Here is a 17,595-nt window from a genome sequence, read left to right as displayed (position 1 = left end):
CTGCAAACCGTCCAAGTGCATGCTGAAGGTCCTGGCTTGAAGGGGCCAACACGACAACATCATCCGCAAAGAGCAGAGACGAAATCGTGTGGTCCCCAAACCTGACACCCTCCGGCCCCTGGCTGCGCCTAGAAATTCTGTCCATAAAAATTACGAACAGAACCGGTGACAAAGGGCAGCCCTGCCGGAGTCCAACATGCACAGGGAACAAGTCTGACTTACTGCCGGCAATGCGGACCAAGCTCCTGCTTCGGTCGTACAGGGACCTGACAGCCCTTAGCAAAGGACCCAGGACCCCATATTCCCGAAGCACTCTCCACAGGATGCCGCGAGGGACACAGTCGAATGCCTTCTCCAAATCCACAAAACACATGTGGACTGGTTGGGCAAACTCCCATGAACCCTCCATCACCCTGTAGAGGGTATAGAGCTGGTCCAGTGTTCCACGGCCTGGACGAAAACCACACTGTTCCTCCTGAATCCGAGGTTCTACTATCGGCCGTATTCTCCTCTCCAGAACCCTGGCATAGACTTTCCCGGGGAGGCTGAGAAGTGTGATCCCCCTATAGTTGGAACACACCCTCCGGTCCCCTTTCTTATAAAGAGGGACCACCACCCCGGTCTGCCATCCCAGAGGCACTGTCCCCGACTGCCACGCGATGTTGCACAGGCGTGTCAGCCAAGACAGCCCCACAACATCCAGAGACTTGAGGTATTCAGGGCGGATCTCATCCACCCCCGGTGCCTTGCCACCGAGGAGTTTCTTAACCACCTCGGTGACTTCAGCCCGGGTGATGGACGAGTCCACCTCTGAGCCCTCATCCTCTGCTTCCTCAATGGAAGACGTGACGGCGGGATTGAGGAGATCCTCGAAGTACTCCTTCCACCGCCCGACGACATCCCCAGTTGAGGTCAACAGCTGCCCACCTCTACTGTGAACAGCGTTGGTAGGGCACTGTTTCCCTCTCCTGAGGCGCCGGATGGTTTGCCAGAATCTCTTCGAGGCCAGCCGATAGTCCTTCTCCATGGCCTCACCGAACTCCTCCCAGGCCCGAGTTTTTGCCTCCACAACCACCCGGGCTGCAGTCCGCTTGGCCTGTCGGTACCCGTCAGCTGCCTCTGGAGTCCCACAAGCCAACCAGGCCTGATAGGACTCCTTCTTCAGCTTGACAGCATCCCTTACTTCCGGTGTCCACCACCGGGTTCGGGGATTGCCGCCTCGACAGGCACCGGAGACCTTACGGCCACAGCTCCGAGCGGCCGCTTCGACAATGGCGGTGGAGAACATGGTCCACTCGGACTCAATATCTCCAGCCTCCCTCGGGATCCAGTCAAAGCTCTGCTGGAGGTGGGAGTTAAAGATCTCTCTGACAGGAGACTCGGCCAGACGTTCCCAGCAGACCCTTACAGTACGCTTGGGCCTGCCGAGTCTGTCCAGCTTCCTCCCCCGCCATCGGATCCAACTCACAACCAGGTGGTGATCAGTTGACAGCTCCGCCCCTCTCTTCACCCGAGTGTCCAAGACATGTGGCCGCAGGTCAGATGAAACGACAACAAAGTCGATCATCGACCTGCGGCCTAGGGTGTCCTGGTGCCACGTGCACTGATGGACACCCTTATGCTTGAACATGGTGTTCGTAATGGACAAACTGTGACTAGCACAGAAGTCCAATAACTGAACACCGCTCGGGTTCAGATCAGGGGGGCCGTTCCTCCCAATCACGCCCCTCCAGGTGTCACTGTCGTTGCCCACGTGGGCGTTGAAGTCCCCCAGTAGAACGATAGAGTCCCCAGTCGGAGCATTTTCCAGCACCCCTCCCAGAGACTCCAAGAAGGTCGGGTACTCTGCACTGCCGTTCGGCCCGTAGGCACAAACAACAGTGAGAGACCTATCCCCGACCCGTAGGCGCAGGGAAACGACCCTCTCGTTCACCGGGGTAAACTCCAACACATGGCGGCAGAGCTGGGGAGCTATAAGCAAACCCACACCAGCCCGCCGCCTCTCACCATGGGCAACTCCAGAGTGGTATAGAGTCCATCCTCTCTCAAGGAGTGTGGTTCCAGAGCCCAAGCCGTGCGTAGAGGTGATCCCGACTACCTCTAGTCGGAACCTCTCAACCTCACGCACTAACTCAGGCTCCTTCCCCGCCAGCGAGGTGACATTCCACGTCCCTAGAGCTAGTTTCCGTGTCCGGGGATCGGGTTGTCTAGGCCCCCGCCTTCGACTGCCGCCCGATCCTCTCTGCACCGGCCCCTTATGGTCCCTCCTGTGGGTGGTGAGCCCACGGGAGGGCGGCCCCATGTCGCTCGTTCGGGACATATGAACAATATGGAGATGGTTAAAATAAAGACTTTGGAAAGCATGCACAAGAGACAAAATCAAAATGATCAAGGGTATCCTTAAAGGGGCAATGTGTAAGAATTCTACTTTACTGCTAGTATAAGAACAAGAAAAAGATTACCAGTAGACTTAATGTTTTAAGTTATTGTTTCAAATGATCTTTTTCTACAAAGTAAGTCACTGACATATTTCCCATTTTAACTTTCTCACCAGTCCGTTTATTGGTCTGCATTGACTTGTAATCTCAGTATACTCCAGATATTCACAGTTCTATCCTTCCCACGCTAAACCAACCAGGACTAGCTAGTACTATGCCGGTCTTACTCGGTAACGGGAATACAAGGAGCAGATAAGTCGTGTTCTTGTTTAGAGGTAGGATTCTACACATTGCCCCTTTGAGCAAGCTAGAGTACTGGGCAAAAGTATGACGACGCCTGAGAAAATTTTTAAAAGCTATTTATCTGGTCTGTAAGTGTGATGAAGAACGTATGTATATCATATAACATAAGATTCAAATACAAATAAATCGTAGTTCAATAAAAAAGTAACTACAACGCAATCTCTTGCCTTTCCGCAAAACATGGTTTCTTAGCTTCGACCCGCCCTACAAGGCCATTTCTTGTTCTAATTGTTCAAAACGTGCGCTTCAGTGCCTTCCAATGGTAAGCAAGAACTTCAATGGATTCTGACAGCTGATGATGACAGCTTTTTGGGTCTTCCACTGCATTTCCTATCGTCAACATGCCCAGTTTCTTCAAATTTCTTTTTGACATTTCTTTTAGGCATCTCACAAGATATCAATTAACTTTTGGACCACACAATAAACTCTTGTTATTTACATTATGAGAAAATATGCTGCAATACTGAAGGACTGATGTTATATAGTATACTCTCTGTAGAAAAAGCCATCTTGGACCAACATTTTTGAGGAATGGCAACAGATTGACTTCTTGTTTCAGTAGTATTGTTCATTTGTATTTATTCAAATGTTAAAAAAAAAAAACATACTTACGAGATAAATAGCTTTAAAAACTTGCTCAGGGTCTCAAAATGTTGCACAGTGCTGTGCATTAAGAAACCTCTCACACTATACCATTACACTGAAAGAGTGTTGTTACGGGAACATCAGTATACTGTCTAAAGACAATGAGTCTGGGATGTACAGTATCTCCAAGAGTGGGTTGAACTCCCAGTCTCTCAGTGTGCACTGAACTTCCCCAGGGCCTGAGTTTCATACAGTAAACTACATAATTGTGGAGCGTAGTATTTGGATCCTTTGTGCATCGTCACTGTCCCCCCCCCCCCTCTACGCTCCCATACATCTGGGCTGCGTCTGGGATTCTGTTATGCTGGCTAGTCCTGCTGCCCACTACCCTGGCTGGTGGTTCCTTTCCACTAAAGGCCATGCTATTAATAAACTGGTCTCTTCTAGTTTCTCTAAGTGCACCTGCTAAGCAGAATGAGATTCCACAGTGACCATGCAGGAGCCCGGCACCCGACAGCGGCCCCTGACGAATCACAGGAGACTCCGCACGCAACGCCAAACCTCATCCATTACGCCCTTTTTAACAGGTTTTTATAGGTTCATCTTATTGAGATGAAATGTTTTAGCAAAATGTTTTCTTTTAGCATCTATAGGCAACTGCCTCTATAAACGTGTGCGGCTTTGCCGGGTGTCATTGTCTGGTTGTATTGCATACATTTAATTATGAAATTCTTGAGCAGAGATGACCAGATGTCCATAGAGGATTATGTGTTAATGTTTGCAAACATACAGTACATGCTAATACTACCCTGGGATGACCCACCAGTAGAATTAATGCTATAAGTCGACCAAGACCCAAAGACGATCAAGCTGCCTCACCAGATGCCTGCTGCTTGTCAATTTTGAATGAGCCGAGGCATAGATCAACCCAGTTATGATTTAGGGATAGAACACACTGTGATATAGAAAGGGAGGAGGGACAATCTATATGGTACCTGGTGAAATCCCAGGTAATCCTGGATGGTATGAGATGAGTAAAAAATTGTCCCATCATCAGTGACCACCAAGACGAAGCCATTCAGAGCCTGTAAGAAGATAAGAAAATATGGTTAGATAATATAATGCACAGTTATACATTCACCATACTTATAACACAGATAGGGCTAATCATCCTTTCTTGGTCTTCTCATATCTCCTGGATATATTCGGAAATGCATCTCATACTGGCTTATTAGAATTGTATCATGTTTAGCTAAAATAACAATAATATTTAATAACTTAAACAATGTGATCTTGCTGGTTCAATAAAAGATAAATACATTTAAAAAATGGCTGCATTAGTTTACATTTCTGTTACAGCAAGATTGTTGGACTCTGCAACCCAACAGAGGATACAAGACGGTAATCAAATAATGTCCCATAAATACAGGATTAGTGTCTCATTTGTTTTATCTGAAACGAGAACAGCTGGTCCCACATTCAACCCCCCCCCCCCCCCCCACACACACACACATATTTGCTTTTCTAGTAGAGACTAGATATCATTATTACATATTTCCCCTATCCCTTAACCTTCTTTTATATCAGGTAAGTTTGCTAACAACACAATATTTACCACAACAACCTGGGAGCAATTCCATTGTTCAGGGACAGAACGTCTTGTTCAATGACAGAAGGGCTGGGTTTTTCATATGGTCCCGTCAGGGATTAGAACCTGTGACCTATCATCTACTGGCCCAATGCTCTTGACCACTGATTACTTGGTAAAGTAACCAAATTGTCAGGTTTTACTATCTTTATGGAAATTCTGGTCCTCTAATATAAGAAAAAACTGGATCTCTCTCTCTCTAACATAAACCCAAGCTGTTCCATAAAAAAACAAGAGCCTTTAGTTACAGTATGTAGGCACAAACAAGCTTACAACTATATATACCTCATTAAAACCAAACATAGTATGTTATTATTCACCTTGCACACACTCCTACAAGCTACACTCACTTCAGCAGCCCCACAGCAAACAAAAACCAATGGTGCTTTCAGGGCTGCAGTGTTTCTGTTCTTGTTTATGGCATTGCTAAGACTGAGCTGATCAGAAAATCTTTCAAGGATAGCGGTGTCTTTCAAATCGTTTTCAGATCATTTCATTTTCTCCACATTTTATTGGGTTACAGTCTTAATTCATAATTGATAAAATACTTTTTTTTTTGCATCAATCTACAAACAATAACCCATTAAGATAAAACAAACATTTCTTTAAAATGTGTGCAAATTTATTGAAAATAAAAAACTGAAATATCTAATGCAAATAAGTATTCAGACACTTTGCCATGGCACGCCATATTGAGCCTCAGATGCATCTATTGTCCTTTGATCATCCCCGGGGAGTCTGTAAAACTTTACTGGAATCCACCTGTGACAAATTATATTAATTGGACATGATTTAGAAAGACCTGTCTATGTATGTGCCTGTCGGAGCATAATCCAAAAAACTCTCAGTTGATTTCTGAGATAGAATTGGCTTGAGGCAGTGATCTGGGGAACATTATAAGAAAACTGATAAAGAATTGCAAGTTCACTTTGTGAAATGGTAGACATTTGGAACCACAAATACTCTCCCAAGAGCTTGCCATCTGACAAAACTACCTAACCAGGAAAGAAGGGCCTTGGTAGGGGGGGTTGACCTAGAAACCAAATGCCATTCTAACAGAGCTTCAGAGTTTCACTACAGAGATGGGAGAACCTGTGAGAAGGACGACCATCTCTACAACACTCCATCAATCAGGCCTTTATGTTAGAGTGGTTAGACCAAAGACACACCTGAGTAAAAGGCATATGACATGCTGCCTGAAGGACACCAAGAGCATTAGGAAATAGATTATCCAGTTTGATGAGACCACAATCAAACTATTATGCATAGGTAAGTGCTACCTATGACAAAAACAAGGTACCGCTCATTACCCCCTCATCCCTACAGTGAAGTATGGTGGTGGGAGCATCATGGTATGGAGATGCTTCTTAGCAGCACAGACTGTGAGACTGGTCAGTATGCAGGGACAAAGGAATGGAGCAAAATACAGAGTGGACTTTCAATAAAACCTGACCCAGAGGACAAGGACCTCAGACTTAGGTGAAAATGTATCACGTAACAATAACCTAAAGCACAGACAAGACAATTCTGGAATATCTTTAGGACAAGCCTGTGAATGTGCTTGAGTTCTTCATCTAAAGCCTGAACTTTAACCCCACTTAGCATCCGTGTGGAGACCAGAAGATCACAGTTCACCGATAATACCCTTGAAATCTGAGAGAGCTTGATAGGATGTGCAAGTGAAAATGGGAGAAACCGTCCAGATCCAGCAGTGCAAAGCTGGTAGAGGCATACCAAAGAAGACTCATAAAGTGATTGCTGCCAAAGGCGCTTCCACAAAGTCCTGAATAAAGGGTCTGAATACCTACGTACATTAGATATTTATGTTTAAAATTTCCAACAATTTGGCACACATTTTTTGCTTCATCATTATGCTGTATTATGTGGAAAAAAATTATCGATGAGAAATTAAATCCGTAACATCACAACATTTGGAGAAAGTGGGTCTGACAACATCAATATATAGCTTTAATTATTGTTTATTGCCAACAATATTCTTCTATGTTTAATGTTTTATTAGTATTTTAGTGTGATATATTCTTTTAAGTCAGGAACATGTGGTCAGAAAAGGTTGTTTCTATACAAAGTAAATGTATTTATATTATTGGTTGCACTTTATTTTCAGAGTGACAATCTGTAGATGGTCAACATATTGTAATACTATTAACAAACCTTTAACAAACTACCAGTTGATAGACAACTGCTTACTAAGAATAAGTTAAGGGTTAGGTTTAGAATAAGGTTTAGGGTAAGGGTTAAGGTTAGGGATAGAACAAAGGATAGGTTTAGGATATAGGTAAGGGAAAGGGTTAGTAGATAGTTAAAATGTTACAGGTAGTCAGTAGACGATCTGTAGATCATTTATAGGCAACATTTTGGGACTCTTATGTGTTACCCTATTATTATTGACTTCACTAACACAGGGGCTATTGCTCCATACACAAAAAACAGACTGAAGTCTTTCCAGTGGCTAAATAATGACTGGCAGAGTGATGTCATGTTGCTCTTTCCACAAACAATCAGTGATTCACCCCAAATTAGCAACAGCAGTTTAAGTCTGTGTGTGTGTGTGTGTGTGTGTGTGTGTTTGTGTACACACCCTGTCCAGCAAAACATAAACACTATCATATCAGAATGGAGGGTTTGTACACTTTGTCTTCAAAATAGTCACATTCCAGAGACAAATGTCTAATGGGGTATAAGATGTTGAAGACAGACTGTTCTCAGTCTGAGCTTATTTTCCACAACAACAGTGAAGGGTGAAAACTCTATTAATTTGTTTAGCCTCTCTTATTCTCCCCTCTCCTAGTGTAAATTATGAATGACCTCACAGCTTCTCAATAATTCACTACCAAGTGTCTGATGTTGTACCACAGAGAAGAAGCCGAGAGAGAAAATCAGGCGGTCAGAAATAGCTCTGCTCCCAAAATTCTTCTAACCTAGCTTTCACTTCCTATCTCATTGTCTCCTCAATGTCCCATGGTTGGGGTCTCAATCTGAATAAAATATTCCCTCCTGACTAATTCCTCCTCCCCAGAAATAGCTTTCATGCTTCATTACTAACACATTGCAACAGTGTAGGTTCATCATAATAATGAAACTTCATAGGACAGGGATGGCTGGCAGAAGGTTTCCTCTGCTGTGGAATTCCACTGTGCTGCACATACAGGGGAACTGGACTGGAAAACCAATGACTCCGCCGTATCCAGAAGAGATTTGGCAGCCAGCTAGCCCGCTCTCCACTCAATCACACAGACAGAGAAACAAAATGAAAATAGCCCCGTAGAGATTGACATGGAATCGGACGCGGAATAAAATTAGAACACATTTTACAATGAGAAATTAATTTGATTTGGGTACAGAGTGGGATGTAGCTGAAATAGTTTTCATGGTGTATTATGGGGCCTTGGGAAGTGATAACCAGAGGTACAAACACGCTGTTCCATTTTCTATCAAATACCAAGTGTTGGCTGTTGAGATATGGTTGGGTTTTACTTGAAAAGTCTATTTATTTATGAAGATTCCTTTGGATGTTTTTTCTTTTTGAAAATGGGCATATGGTGCCAACCTTACATCCAAACGGACGTGTAACCACAATATAATATAAAGTATTCTCAGATTAAAATTGTCATCTTGCAGTCTCCTATAGTAAATTATTCATCCAAGATGAAAGTTACTACAGTAATTTAAATGAAATGGCTTTTAAATTTGATGTCACATTTTCTGAGCACAAATCATGGAATTGTTTATTCATATATTTTGGAAAAAGCTTTTTAATAAGATGTCATGCAGCTTAAACCCAAAGGTCGATTGTCTTCCCCCCCAAGACGTTGTGAGTTCATTGGTTACAGGAATGTATGTGTTGGTGGTAGCTGGTGGAGTTTATTTTAACTTTGTCCGTGTGGCTGTACCGAATCTGCCAAAATCAGACATTCTGTATTGCATTGCATAGGGCTTGTAGAATGTAACATTGGATCAGTGTAGAAGTACTGACTTCTGTAATACCCAAAATGTTAAAGCGACTAACTAAATGTTAAATATTTTAAAAGTAGACAGTACAGGGAACAAAATGTCCTTTTGGGGTGCTGTGCTACATATAAATTATTTCAGGGTCACCAAAATCTTAATTTTTCTAATGAGACACAAAAATAAATATTTGGAACAAAGCTAGAGTTAAAAATCTAAAGATTTACAAAAAAAATCAAAGGATTTAGTAAAACTGTTGCAAATTGTGTGTCCTTACCTCATATTCAACACAATCACCAACCATCGAATTGCTAAACCTATGACAATTCTATGTAAGTTAAGTAGAGATGACAGATTATGGGCAAAGAATGGCAAAGACTTCAGTAGGATGGATATTGGAGAGTGTGTATTCCTAGGTGTCTATAGTTATTTTTCAGGGATAGGCATAAACACGCACACACACACACACACATGCAACAATGATTCAGCTACAAATGGAGACAGCTGAAGTTAGGCCATGACAAGCCCTTAGTAGTGACCTGGAGCAAGAGTTCGCCTTCAGGCAGCCAAATGTCCGCCAATCCTGTGGCTTTGCTGTTGTCATCGCTATCACAACTGGCCTGGCCTCCATTGCAAGTACGGTTCTTCAGGGCAACTGCAGAAAGGAAAGCAGAGAAAGGGAGCAAGAGAGACGATAGGACAGTAAGACAGGCTTTATTCCTGTAATAATGTTTACAAAGCAATGTTGTGAATGTCAGAATGCTTTAATCTTTAGTAGAATAAACACACTGTATGCACAAATGTATCAGAGCACAATAAAAAAGTTTCATCAAACAAGACCTTAGAAATAACTATATCTAAATCTAGACCTTTTATCTTTATCTAACCTGGTTACATAATGGCTTGGGTACCAACACATCCGCTCATTCATGTTACAAAACAATTGTTTCCCAATACAAAATCTCAAACAGGATGCTTTGGGCGTTGATTGCCAATTTTTATTTTTACAATCTAATAATTTTTGTATCTACAGTATATCGTCACCTAAAGGCCTGTGGTATGTGGTGTCGCAAAAATATATTATCACTGCTCTGCAATGTCTCAGGTTTCAGTAACAACAAGTGGTGATCATCTTTAGAAACATTTAGTCATCCAAGAGAGGACAGTGAAATTAAATGAAAATGCAAAAGCTATTCAAAACAGGGACACCTATGTTTAAAGCATACTGTAGCCTACTGCTTGTGACAGAATTAAGAGAAAACGACTTTGCTGAAGAAGCTTTAGAGTGAAAGAGTGAGAGAGAGAGAGAGAGAGGGAGAGAGAGAGAGAGAGAGAGAGAGGGAGAGAGAGAGAGAGAGCACTCAATCTGATTGAAACGAGGTGACAACTCCTTTTTTTGCACTTCACAGCTCGTCAAGTTTATATCCCTCTTCTCTCCAGTGTCTCCCTACTCCTTCCCATTTCCATTACCACATTTCCACATTCTCCCTTGTCTCATCCTCCATCCCGCTGCTGGTTTCTGTCCTGCTCATTTGCTCAAGGTGGCGTTGGCCTGCATCGGGTTTTTCAGATGATGTTAAACAGCTGTTCGGTCTTAATACTCCTAAGGTGCTTATCATGAGAGTCGTGGTATTAAGTCTTTATGGCCACCTAATCATTCCACATATTAATAATTGGCAAATATCACTCTCCGAATTTCCATCTCACAACTGATGTGTGCTGAATGTTCTGACACAAATAGTTGGCCATACATCACATAGTTGGGTGCTACGCATTGGTGGAGGGTGTTTTCCCTTTACTATGTACTGTATATAGCTTTGACTACCTTAGCTGGTACCATGGCACTATATGGATATACTTTATTATTAAGATTATAGTACACTGTCATTATTACTTCCATTGATATTTTGGTAGCTGTGGTTATATGAATATATTTTGTAAAATATATATATACATATTTTTTTTAAATAATTTTTCTGGGTGAGGAACAAACAGCATGTTCTAAAATAGTGAAATACTCTTTGAACACTTCACTTGTTTATATACAAAGCAGTACAAAGCAGTAGAGTAGATGCAGCGTACTTAGTGTGCATTGCAATGTTACATATAACCCCAAAGAAACTCTTATGATTGATACAGCACTGTATTAATTTCAACTTTGGATAGATGTCTGTTCAATCAGTTCATTGAGTCAGTACCATCGATTCAATGACCAAACACAATTACACGCAAATATAATGTCTGGAACCCTGATGATGTCATGGGAATGGAACCAGGAGTCAGACATATTAACCTCTGACCTCTATTGCAATGCTGCGTTTTGACCCGCAATGCCCTTTGACCACTAAGGTGATGTCTTGACATGATTGGGTGAATGGGTCCCGGCTGAGCTCATTTGTTGTCTGTGAGGGGTCAGCAGACAGCAGAGAAGGATAGAACTGGAGGGGTGAGTGGGGCAGCGGTGCTAAGACCAGACACCTGATGGCATGTGGTTATTTTGGGGGGGAAGAGATGGGCTTGTCACCATGGCACAGAGCTAGGGTGTTGTTAATACACCTTGGCCGTACCACCACACCATTGTCTAGCAGGTGTTTGGAATATCGTATTATATAAACGCATTATATAATCCTATATCATTATAGAAATATCCATGTTATTTCGCCTCCCTGAGTTTATATGGACATTTATAGCCTAGGCCTGTTCTGCTACTGTATCAACCAAAACAGATGACCATGGACCCTTAAGAAAAATACCGAAAGTCACAACACATCTGTGTTACATGCTTGCCCGGAAAAACTAGAAATCATCTTCCACCTTCCTCACAACTTAGAATAGCAATGAGTAGAAACTTAGATCATAATAGATTAAAACCTTACCTTTAAATGCAACATATTGCTTTTGAGCAAATTAAGTCATCAGACATTAAGTTTCATTCAGTCTTAATGTTTGGAAACATATGTATATATTGTTATGCTATTATTTCTGAGTGAGACTATGGGGAAAGTCTGAGGTTTTTTTTGGGCTGAAAGAGCAGTGTGCTGGATTTGAACCCACTCTGCACCATACAAGCTTAGACCACGGGACCACCACAGACCACTTCACATTGTCTGCTTAAATGAGGAAATTGAAGTTACTTGACATATATGAGTAAAGGGTTTCCAGAGCTGAGGGGCCACATATGAGAAGTCTCTGTCAGGTTTGTGACAGGTATGACTAGGCTGTTTGAGTCTGATGATTGTAAGGAATGCTGATGCTGGGAAATAGTTCTCAGGAAGTTGGCTTATGTACTTAGGAACATTGCCCTTGAGGACCTTAAGGCGAGTAGCAGAATCTTGCATTTGATCCTATATTGAACTGGAGGCCACAGGAGGCTGAATATAACATAGCTAAGGTGGGGTTTTGTGAGGTTTGCAAGATTATCCTGGCAGTTGCATTCTGGGTCATCTGCAGTTGAAACAAATCTTACCAAGATTCCAGTTAGCAGTGCATTGTAATACTTAAGATGTTTTCAGGGTAATTAATAGGTTTTTAAGTATCCACAGTGGATCAGAATGACCTAATCCGAGTGACTTAGATGGAAATATTATGCGGATGTATGCTTCAAATAAGAGGTCAGGGTTAGGGTTACACATAGGTTTGCACACCTGGAACTAACACTAAGCACAGTGTTTTACAGCAATTAATTTTACAAAGGTTTAATTTGTGTGTCAACAGCGTACAAATGGAAGTTCAGCTCAAATCTTCTGATTAGCATATCAAGTGTTAGCATGTAGAATACAGGAAATAGGGATGTTGCAGCCCCCAGATCACATATGACACTTAAGGCAAGGGTTGGACTCACATTCCGAGCTCTCACCTGTCTCCAAATCAACATTTCTATGCTGTATCTGTCAGTAAAACATTAAACACCCTGTATATAGTGTAAATAGTGCATGGCACAGAAAAAAGAAAACAGAAACGTCCCCAGAACAGAGACAATATTAGACTCTAAAGGTTTGTTGACATAAATTGTGTGGTGCAGTGAGTATGTGGCTAGCCGTGTTACTCCTGCTCTGTGTAGCGCCCTTTGGCCAGATATGTGTACAGCATTTGGCCAGCCGGTCTGCTGGAGTAGGCTTTGTTTTTATTGATGTCATTGTAGTAGGTCACTGCACTTTGTGTTGTCATTTTGGCCCCTCCAATGCATCCATTAATGAAAAAGATACACCTCCAAGCATATTACTGAAGCCCTAATGAGTTGCCTGGGTATTATTTAATGAATTAACTAATCAATTATCGATACAGTATAGAGTCAATATACACAATATATATAATGTCTTATTACTGGGGCTTTGCTTAATAATTTGTCCCGCGTACAGTCTATAAAAAGAACAGCATATAATAGATACGTTCTTCATATTAATACTTAAACTCCATTAATCCACTTCTATAGTGGCACTGCTCAGCGATAAGAGCAGCTTGATGACATAACCAGGTACATTTTCATACAACTCTACACGTGTGTCAAAACCTTGCATATCAACATTCCCCATTACAAATGTGGGACATCAATCCACCCGCCTGGCTGGCTGGATTTTTTAAAGAGGACTCCAAAGCTAGGGTAGCAGGACAAAAGCACGGATGTGCATCAACAAAAGGTTATTTAATTCCAAAACTTGAAATGGCAATCTGCCACAACAGTTATAATATAAGACAATGACTCGCAACAAACACTAGAACAGGAGGAACTTAAATAACGACATGATTAGGGATAAAAGAGGTACAGGTGAAGACTAAACTAGACACAGGCGAAACCAATAGAAGAACATAAAGACACTGAACATAGAAATGCAAGTGCCGGCATGGCACAGGCCTTGACTGGCTGCTACAAAGACAAAGATAAGTTCTGGTTTTCAGGCTTCTTTGGGAAACAGTGCACATAATGAAAAAGAATTACAGATACATGCATAGTACATACAAGTACTTAGAGCAAAAATAGTTCTCCAGAAAATCCAACAAGCATGTTTTCCCTGGATTTGAATTGAACAGCTTGGCATTACCAAATAATCTTAACTTAGCATAATGGGCCTAGTTAGACACCTGTCAGGAGTGATTAAAATACACGTTTCAAGTTTTCATAAGCTGTCCCTTCCCAACACGGCTTCCACCCAAAGCCAGAGTAGGATCATTAGACCAATCTCTCGGCGAATACACTTCATGTTTACTACTGATATTTTTTGTTCATTTCAAATACTGGAAATTTCCAAAGATTGGCAATGGAACATTTTACTTAGAGCCTATGTCTGAATGTTATTTCGATCTTTAATAAGAGCATGAATCACTGACTGGCTGTCAGACTTAAGGCTAAATTGATATGTTTCTGAGGAACATTCATTAAGGATTCAGTACATTTGAAACAGTAAATTGCTGCAGAGCACTACATAAACCTGTAGCCTTCTGTTACATACTTTCTCTAGGGAGATTTTTCTTTTGTAATGCATTTAGGCTTACTACCTAGCTAGACACAACCAGCAGCCTACAGTACCTCCACCCTCTTGAAATAGGAATTTGATTAAGTAAACCCAACATGAAATCAGTGACCCTGAAAATCTGACAGCTTGTGAAAGGCCCATGTACTCTAAACGTAATTTGTCATCAGTGTGTGGTTTGACAATGGGGGAGGGGAGGGGGGCTAGCCTAGACTGAAAAACAAGCTTTAACTATTCACATCCAAAGAAACCCCCTCCCCTCTCTGGGCTGATTACCCAGAAGCCATACTGTACAGTATGTTGTATAACTAAATGTTATTTTATTTAATGAAATAAAACCTAAAAATAAAATACAAATTAAACAAGTTTAAAATACTTTATATACCGTATACAATGTATATACACTACTGTTCAAAGGTTTGGTGCCACTTAAAAATATCCTTGTTTTCCATGACATTTGATTGAAATATTAACTGTGTCCTTCAAACTTTGCTTTTGTCAAAGAATCCTCAATTTGCAGCAATTACAGCCCTGCAGACCTTCGGCATTCTGGTTGTAAATTTGTTGCAGTAATCTGAAGAGATTTCACCCCATGCTTCCAGAAGCACCTCCCACAAGTTGGATTGGATTGTTTTATGTACTGTACCATACGGTCAAGCTGCTCCCACAACAGCTCAATAAGGTTGCGATCCGGTAACTGTGCTGGCTACTCCATTATAAACAGAACACCAGCTGATTGCTTCTTCCCTAAATAATTCTTGCATAGTTTGGAGCTGTGCTTTCTCCAGTTGTAGGAGGAAATTGGCTCCAATCAAGTGCTGTCCACAGGGTATGGCATGGTGTTACAAAATGGAGTGATAGCCTTTTTGATCTGAACACCTCAAACTTGAGAATGGTGTTTTGTGGTTACTATTTAATCAAGTTGCCAGTTGAGGACATGTGTACTGTCTGTTTCTCAAACTAGACACTGATGTTGATTACTCCTTTTTCTACCCTGGGGCCGTACTCACAAAACATCTTAAGGCTAAAAGTAGCTCCTAACTTGCTGATTTAGGAGTAACTCTTAAAAAAAATGGGCATGTCAGTCCTAACTTTAGGACACCTACATTTTTGGACTAAATGTATTTCACAAAGCAATTTGGCTCTAAAACCAACTCCTACATCTGTGAGAAGTTAGGAGTAGTCAAGAGGACTCCTAAGTCACTAAGACCAAGTCACAAACAATCCTAAAAGGGCTGCTGCCTGGAATCCACCTCCTAATCAGGTAGACGTTTTCGAAACATTTAATTATAGTGAGCTTTTAACAAGGTATCACCTTAATTGCGAGGGTGTTATGATCATAGTAGAGATAGTCAGGGATGCTGTCACTTCACCAACAAACAGAAACAACCCAGTAACACCGGAGACCCAGGTTGTGACAACTTGGCCACAGGGAAAATGTAGCTATGCAGCACAGACGAACTATGTTTAGCTCAGTCATCTGTCAGTAGAATATTACATCAAACATTAAATGCCCTACCCAGACCCCATATCGTCTGACCAATCATTTGGCTTCTTCATGATATAATCGCCAACTACAAAGAAACAAATTGTTCACAAAGAAAGGACATCATGACCATAGCTCAACCACCCAGTCTATAGAACCCTAGTTGGTTCTATAGATGGGACACATAATTGCACAAATGATTGCTGCATCAAAAGATGAATGCACATTTCTTTACGAGCTGCCATTCATTTAAGAGGCTGACAATTAGCTGAACATAAACAGTACTGACTGGTCAGTATCTCATTTTTGGTTTGATGTTTAATCGGTGATACTTGGCCTACATTTTTATTTGAATATCTTTATTTCAATATGGCAACATGACACATCCTTCTGCAGTATTGCTACGATGAATTCACTGCCACAGAGCCCTCCCCTATCAGCCAATCACTGTGGGCAAAGTAAGTAAGCTTGTTCGTGGAACACAATGTCAACGACAGCAACGGGGTCAACCCTGCCTTTTCTCTTAGCTTAAAACTTCTCCCCATTCCTTATAAAAAGTTGGTCTTAGCAGCTTTGTGAATAGGTTTTAAGAGGAACTTTAACTGCTGTTTATGAGTCCTCCTAGTGGTAAGATAAAATGTTTTGTGAATACGGATCCTGGTTTCTGGCCTGGAATAGCCTTCATTTCTCTGAACAAGAATCAATTTTCAGAAGAAAGTCCTTTGTTTCTGGTCATTTTGAGCCTGTAATCGAACCCACAAACGCTGATGCTCCAGATACTCAACTAGTCTAAAGAAGGCAATTTTCTTTGATTATTTATTCAGCACAGCAGTCTTCAGCTGTGCAACCTGATGGCAAAATAGTTTTCTAATCATCAATTAGCCATTTAAAATGATAAACTTGGATTAGCAAACACAATGTGCGATTGTAAAACAGGACTGATGGCTTCTGATAATGGGTCTCTGTACACCTATGTAGATATTCTTCCAGTCGTTTTACAACACCAACAATGTCTACACTGTATTTCTGATGATTTGATATTATTTTATTTCGAAAACAAGGACATTTCTAAGTGACCCCAAACTTTTGAACGGTAGTGTATATCCAAAACCTGCTCCTTTCTCTACTGGGATCTTGCACGTTGCATTTATGTGCCAAGTGCCTTTTTTAATTAACGATTTGTTTACACTAGATTGTACAGCATTTGCCAGGCAGAGATGGGACTTTAATTTTCCTGGGAGTGGAAGTTATTTTACGCATCAGCATTCAAACGTTACAATTAGAAAGCCTTTCAATTATGTTGATGTCATGCATGCTTTGATTAGACCAAACAAATAAAAATGAAAAATTCTATAAACTCTATTTGATGACTATTATTGTATTCACAAGCAAAATAAAATAATGCGTAAAAAAGCAGGCGCACATCCAGCTACAGAATAAAATGATACCTAAGTCAATGAGCAATAATTATTCTTTTTAGAAAGTTCTGTCACAGGCAAGCTTTACTTTTTTTCTTTCATTTTTCCAGGTTTTTTCCATTTTCCATGAGAGACCTGTCCAAAAGAGCAGCACTCAGTTTCAAAACACATGAAAAAATACACAAAGTTCTAATTTAAATCTTACAAAGTTACACATTGAGTCATGCAGTGTATTCATTTGGAAGTTGCAGCTAGGGGTTAAACAATAATCAGCCGCTGACTT

At 41.4% G+C, this 17,595-nt stretch overlaps 1 protein-coding gene across 2 annotated transcripts in view; it reads right to left on the bottom strand.

Moving 5' to 3' along the window:
• LOC105006157 (aryl hydrocarbon receptor) overlaps positions 1-17,595 on the bottom strand; it is a 44,152-nt gene that overhangs the window by 10,948 nt on the left and 15,609 nt on the right. For both annotated transcript variants that reach the window (XM_010864527.3, XM_010864526.3), the window contains exons 3-4: positions 9,480-9,595; positions 4,322-4,411 (exon numbers count right to left, since the gene is read on the bottom strand). In XM_010864527.3, coding sequence (XP_010862829.2) covers positions 4,322-4,411; positions 9,480-9,595 — 206 coding nt within the window. The remainder of the gene's footprint in view (positions 1-4,321; positions 4,412-9,479; positions 9,596-17,595) is intronic.

The sequence above is a fragment of the Esox lucius genome, chromosome 16 (genome assembly GCF_011004845.1).
Source record: "Esox lucius isolate fEsoLuc1 chromosome 16, fEsoLuc1.pri, whole genome shotgun sequence".
Lineage (NCBI taxonomy): Eukaryota > Metazoa > Chordata > Actinopteri > Esociformes > Esocidae > Esox > Esox lucius.
This window is presented reverse-complemented; position numbering and strand designations above follow the sequence as displayed.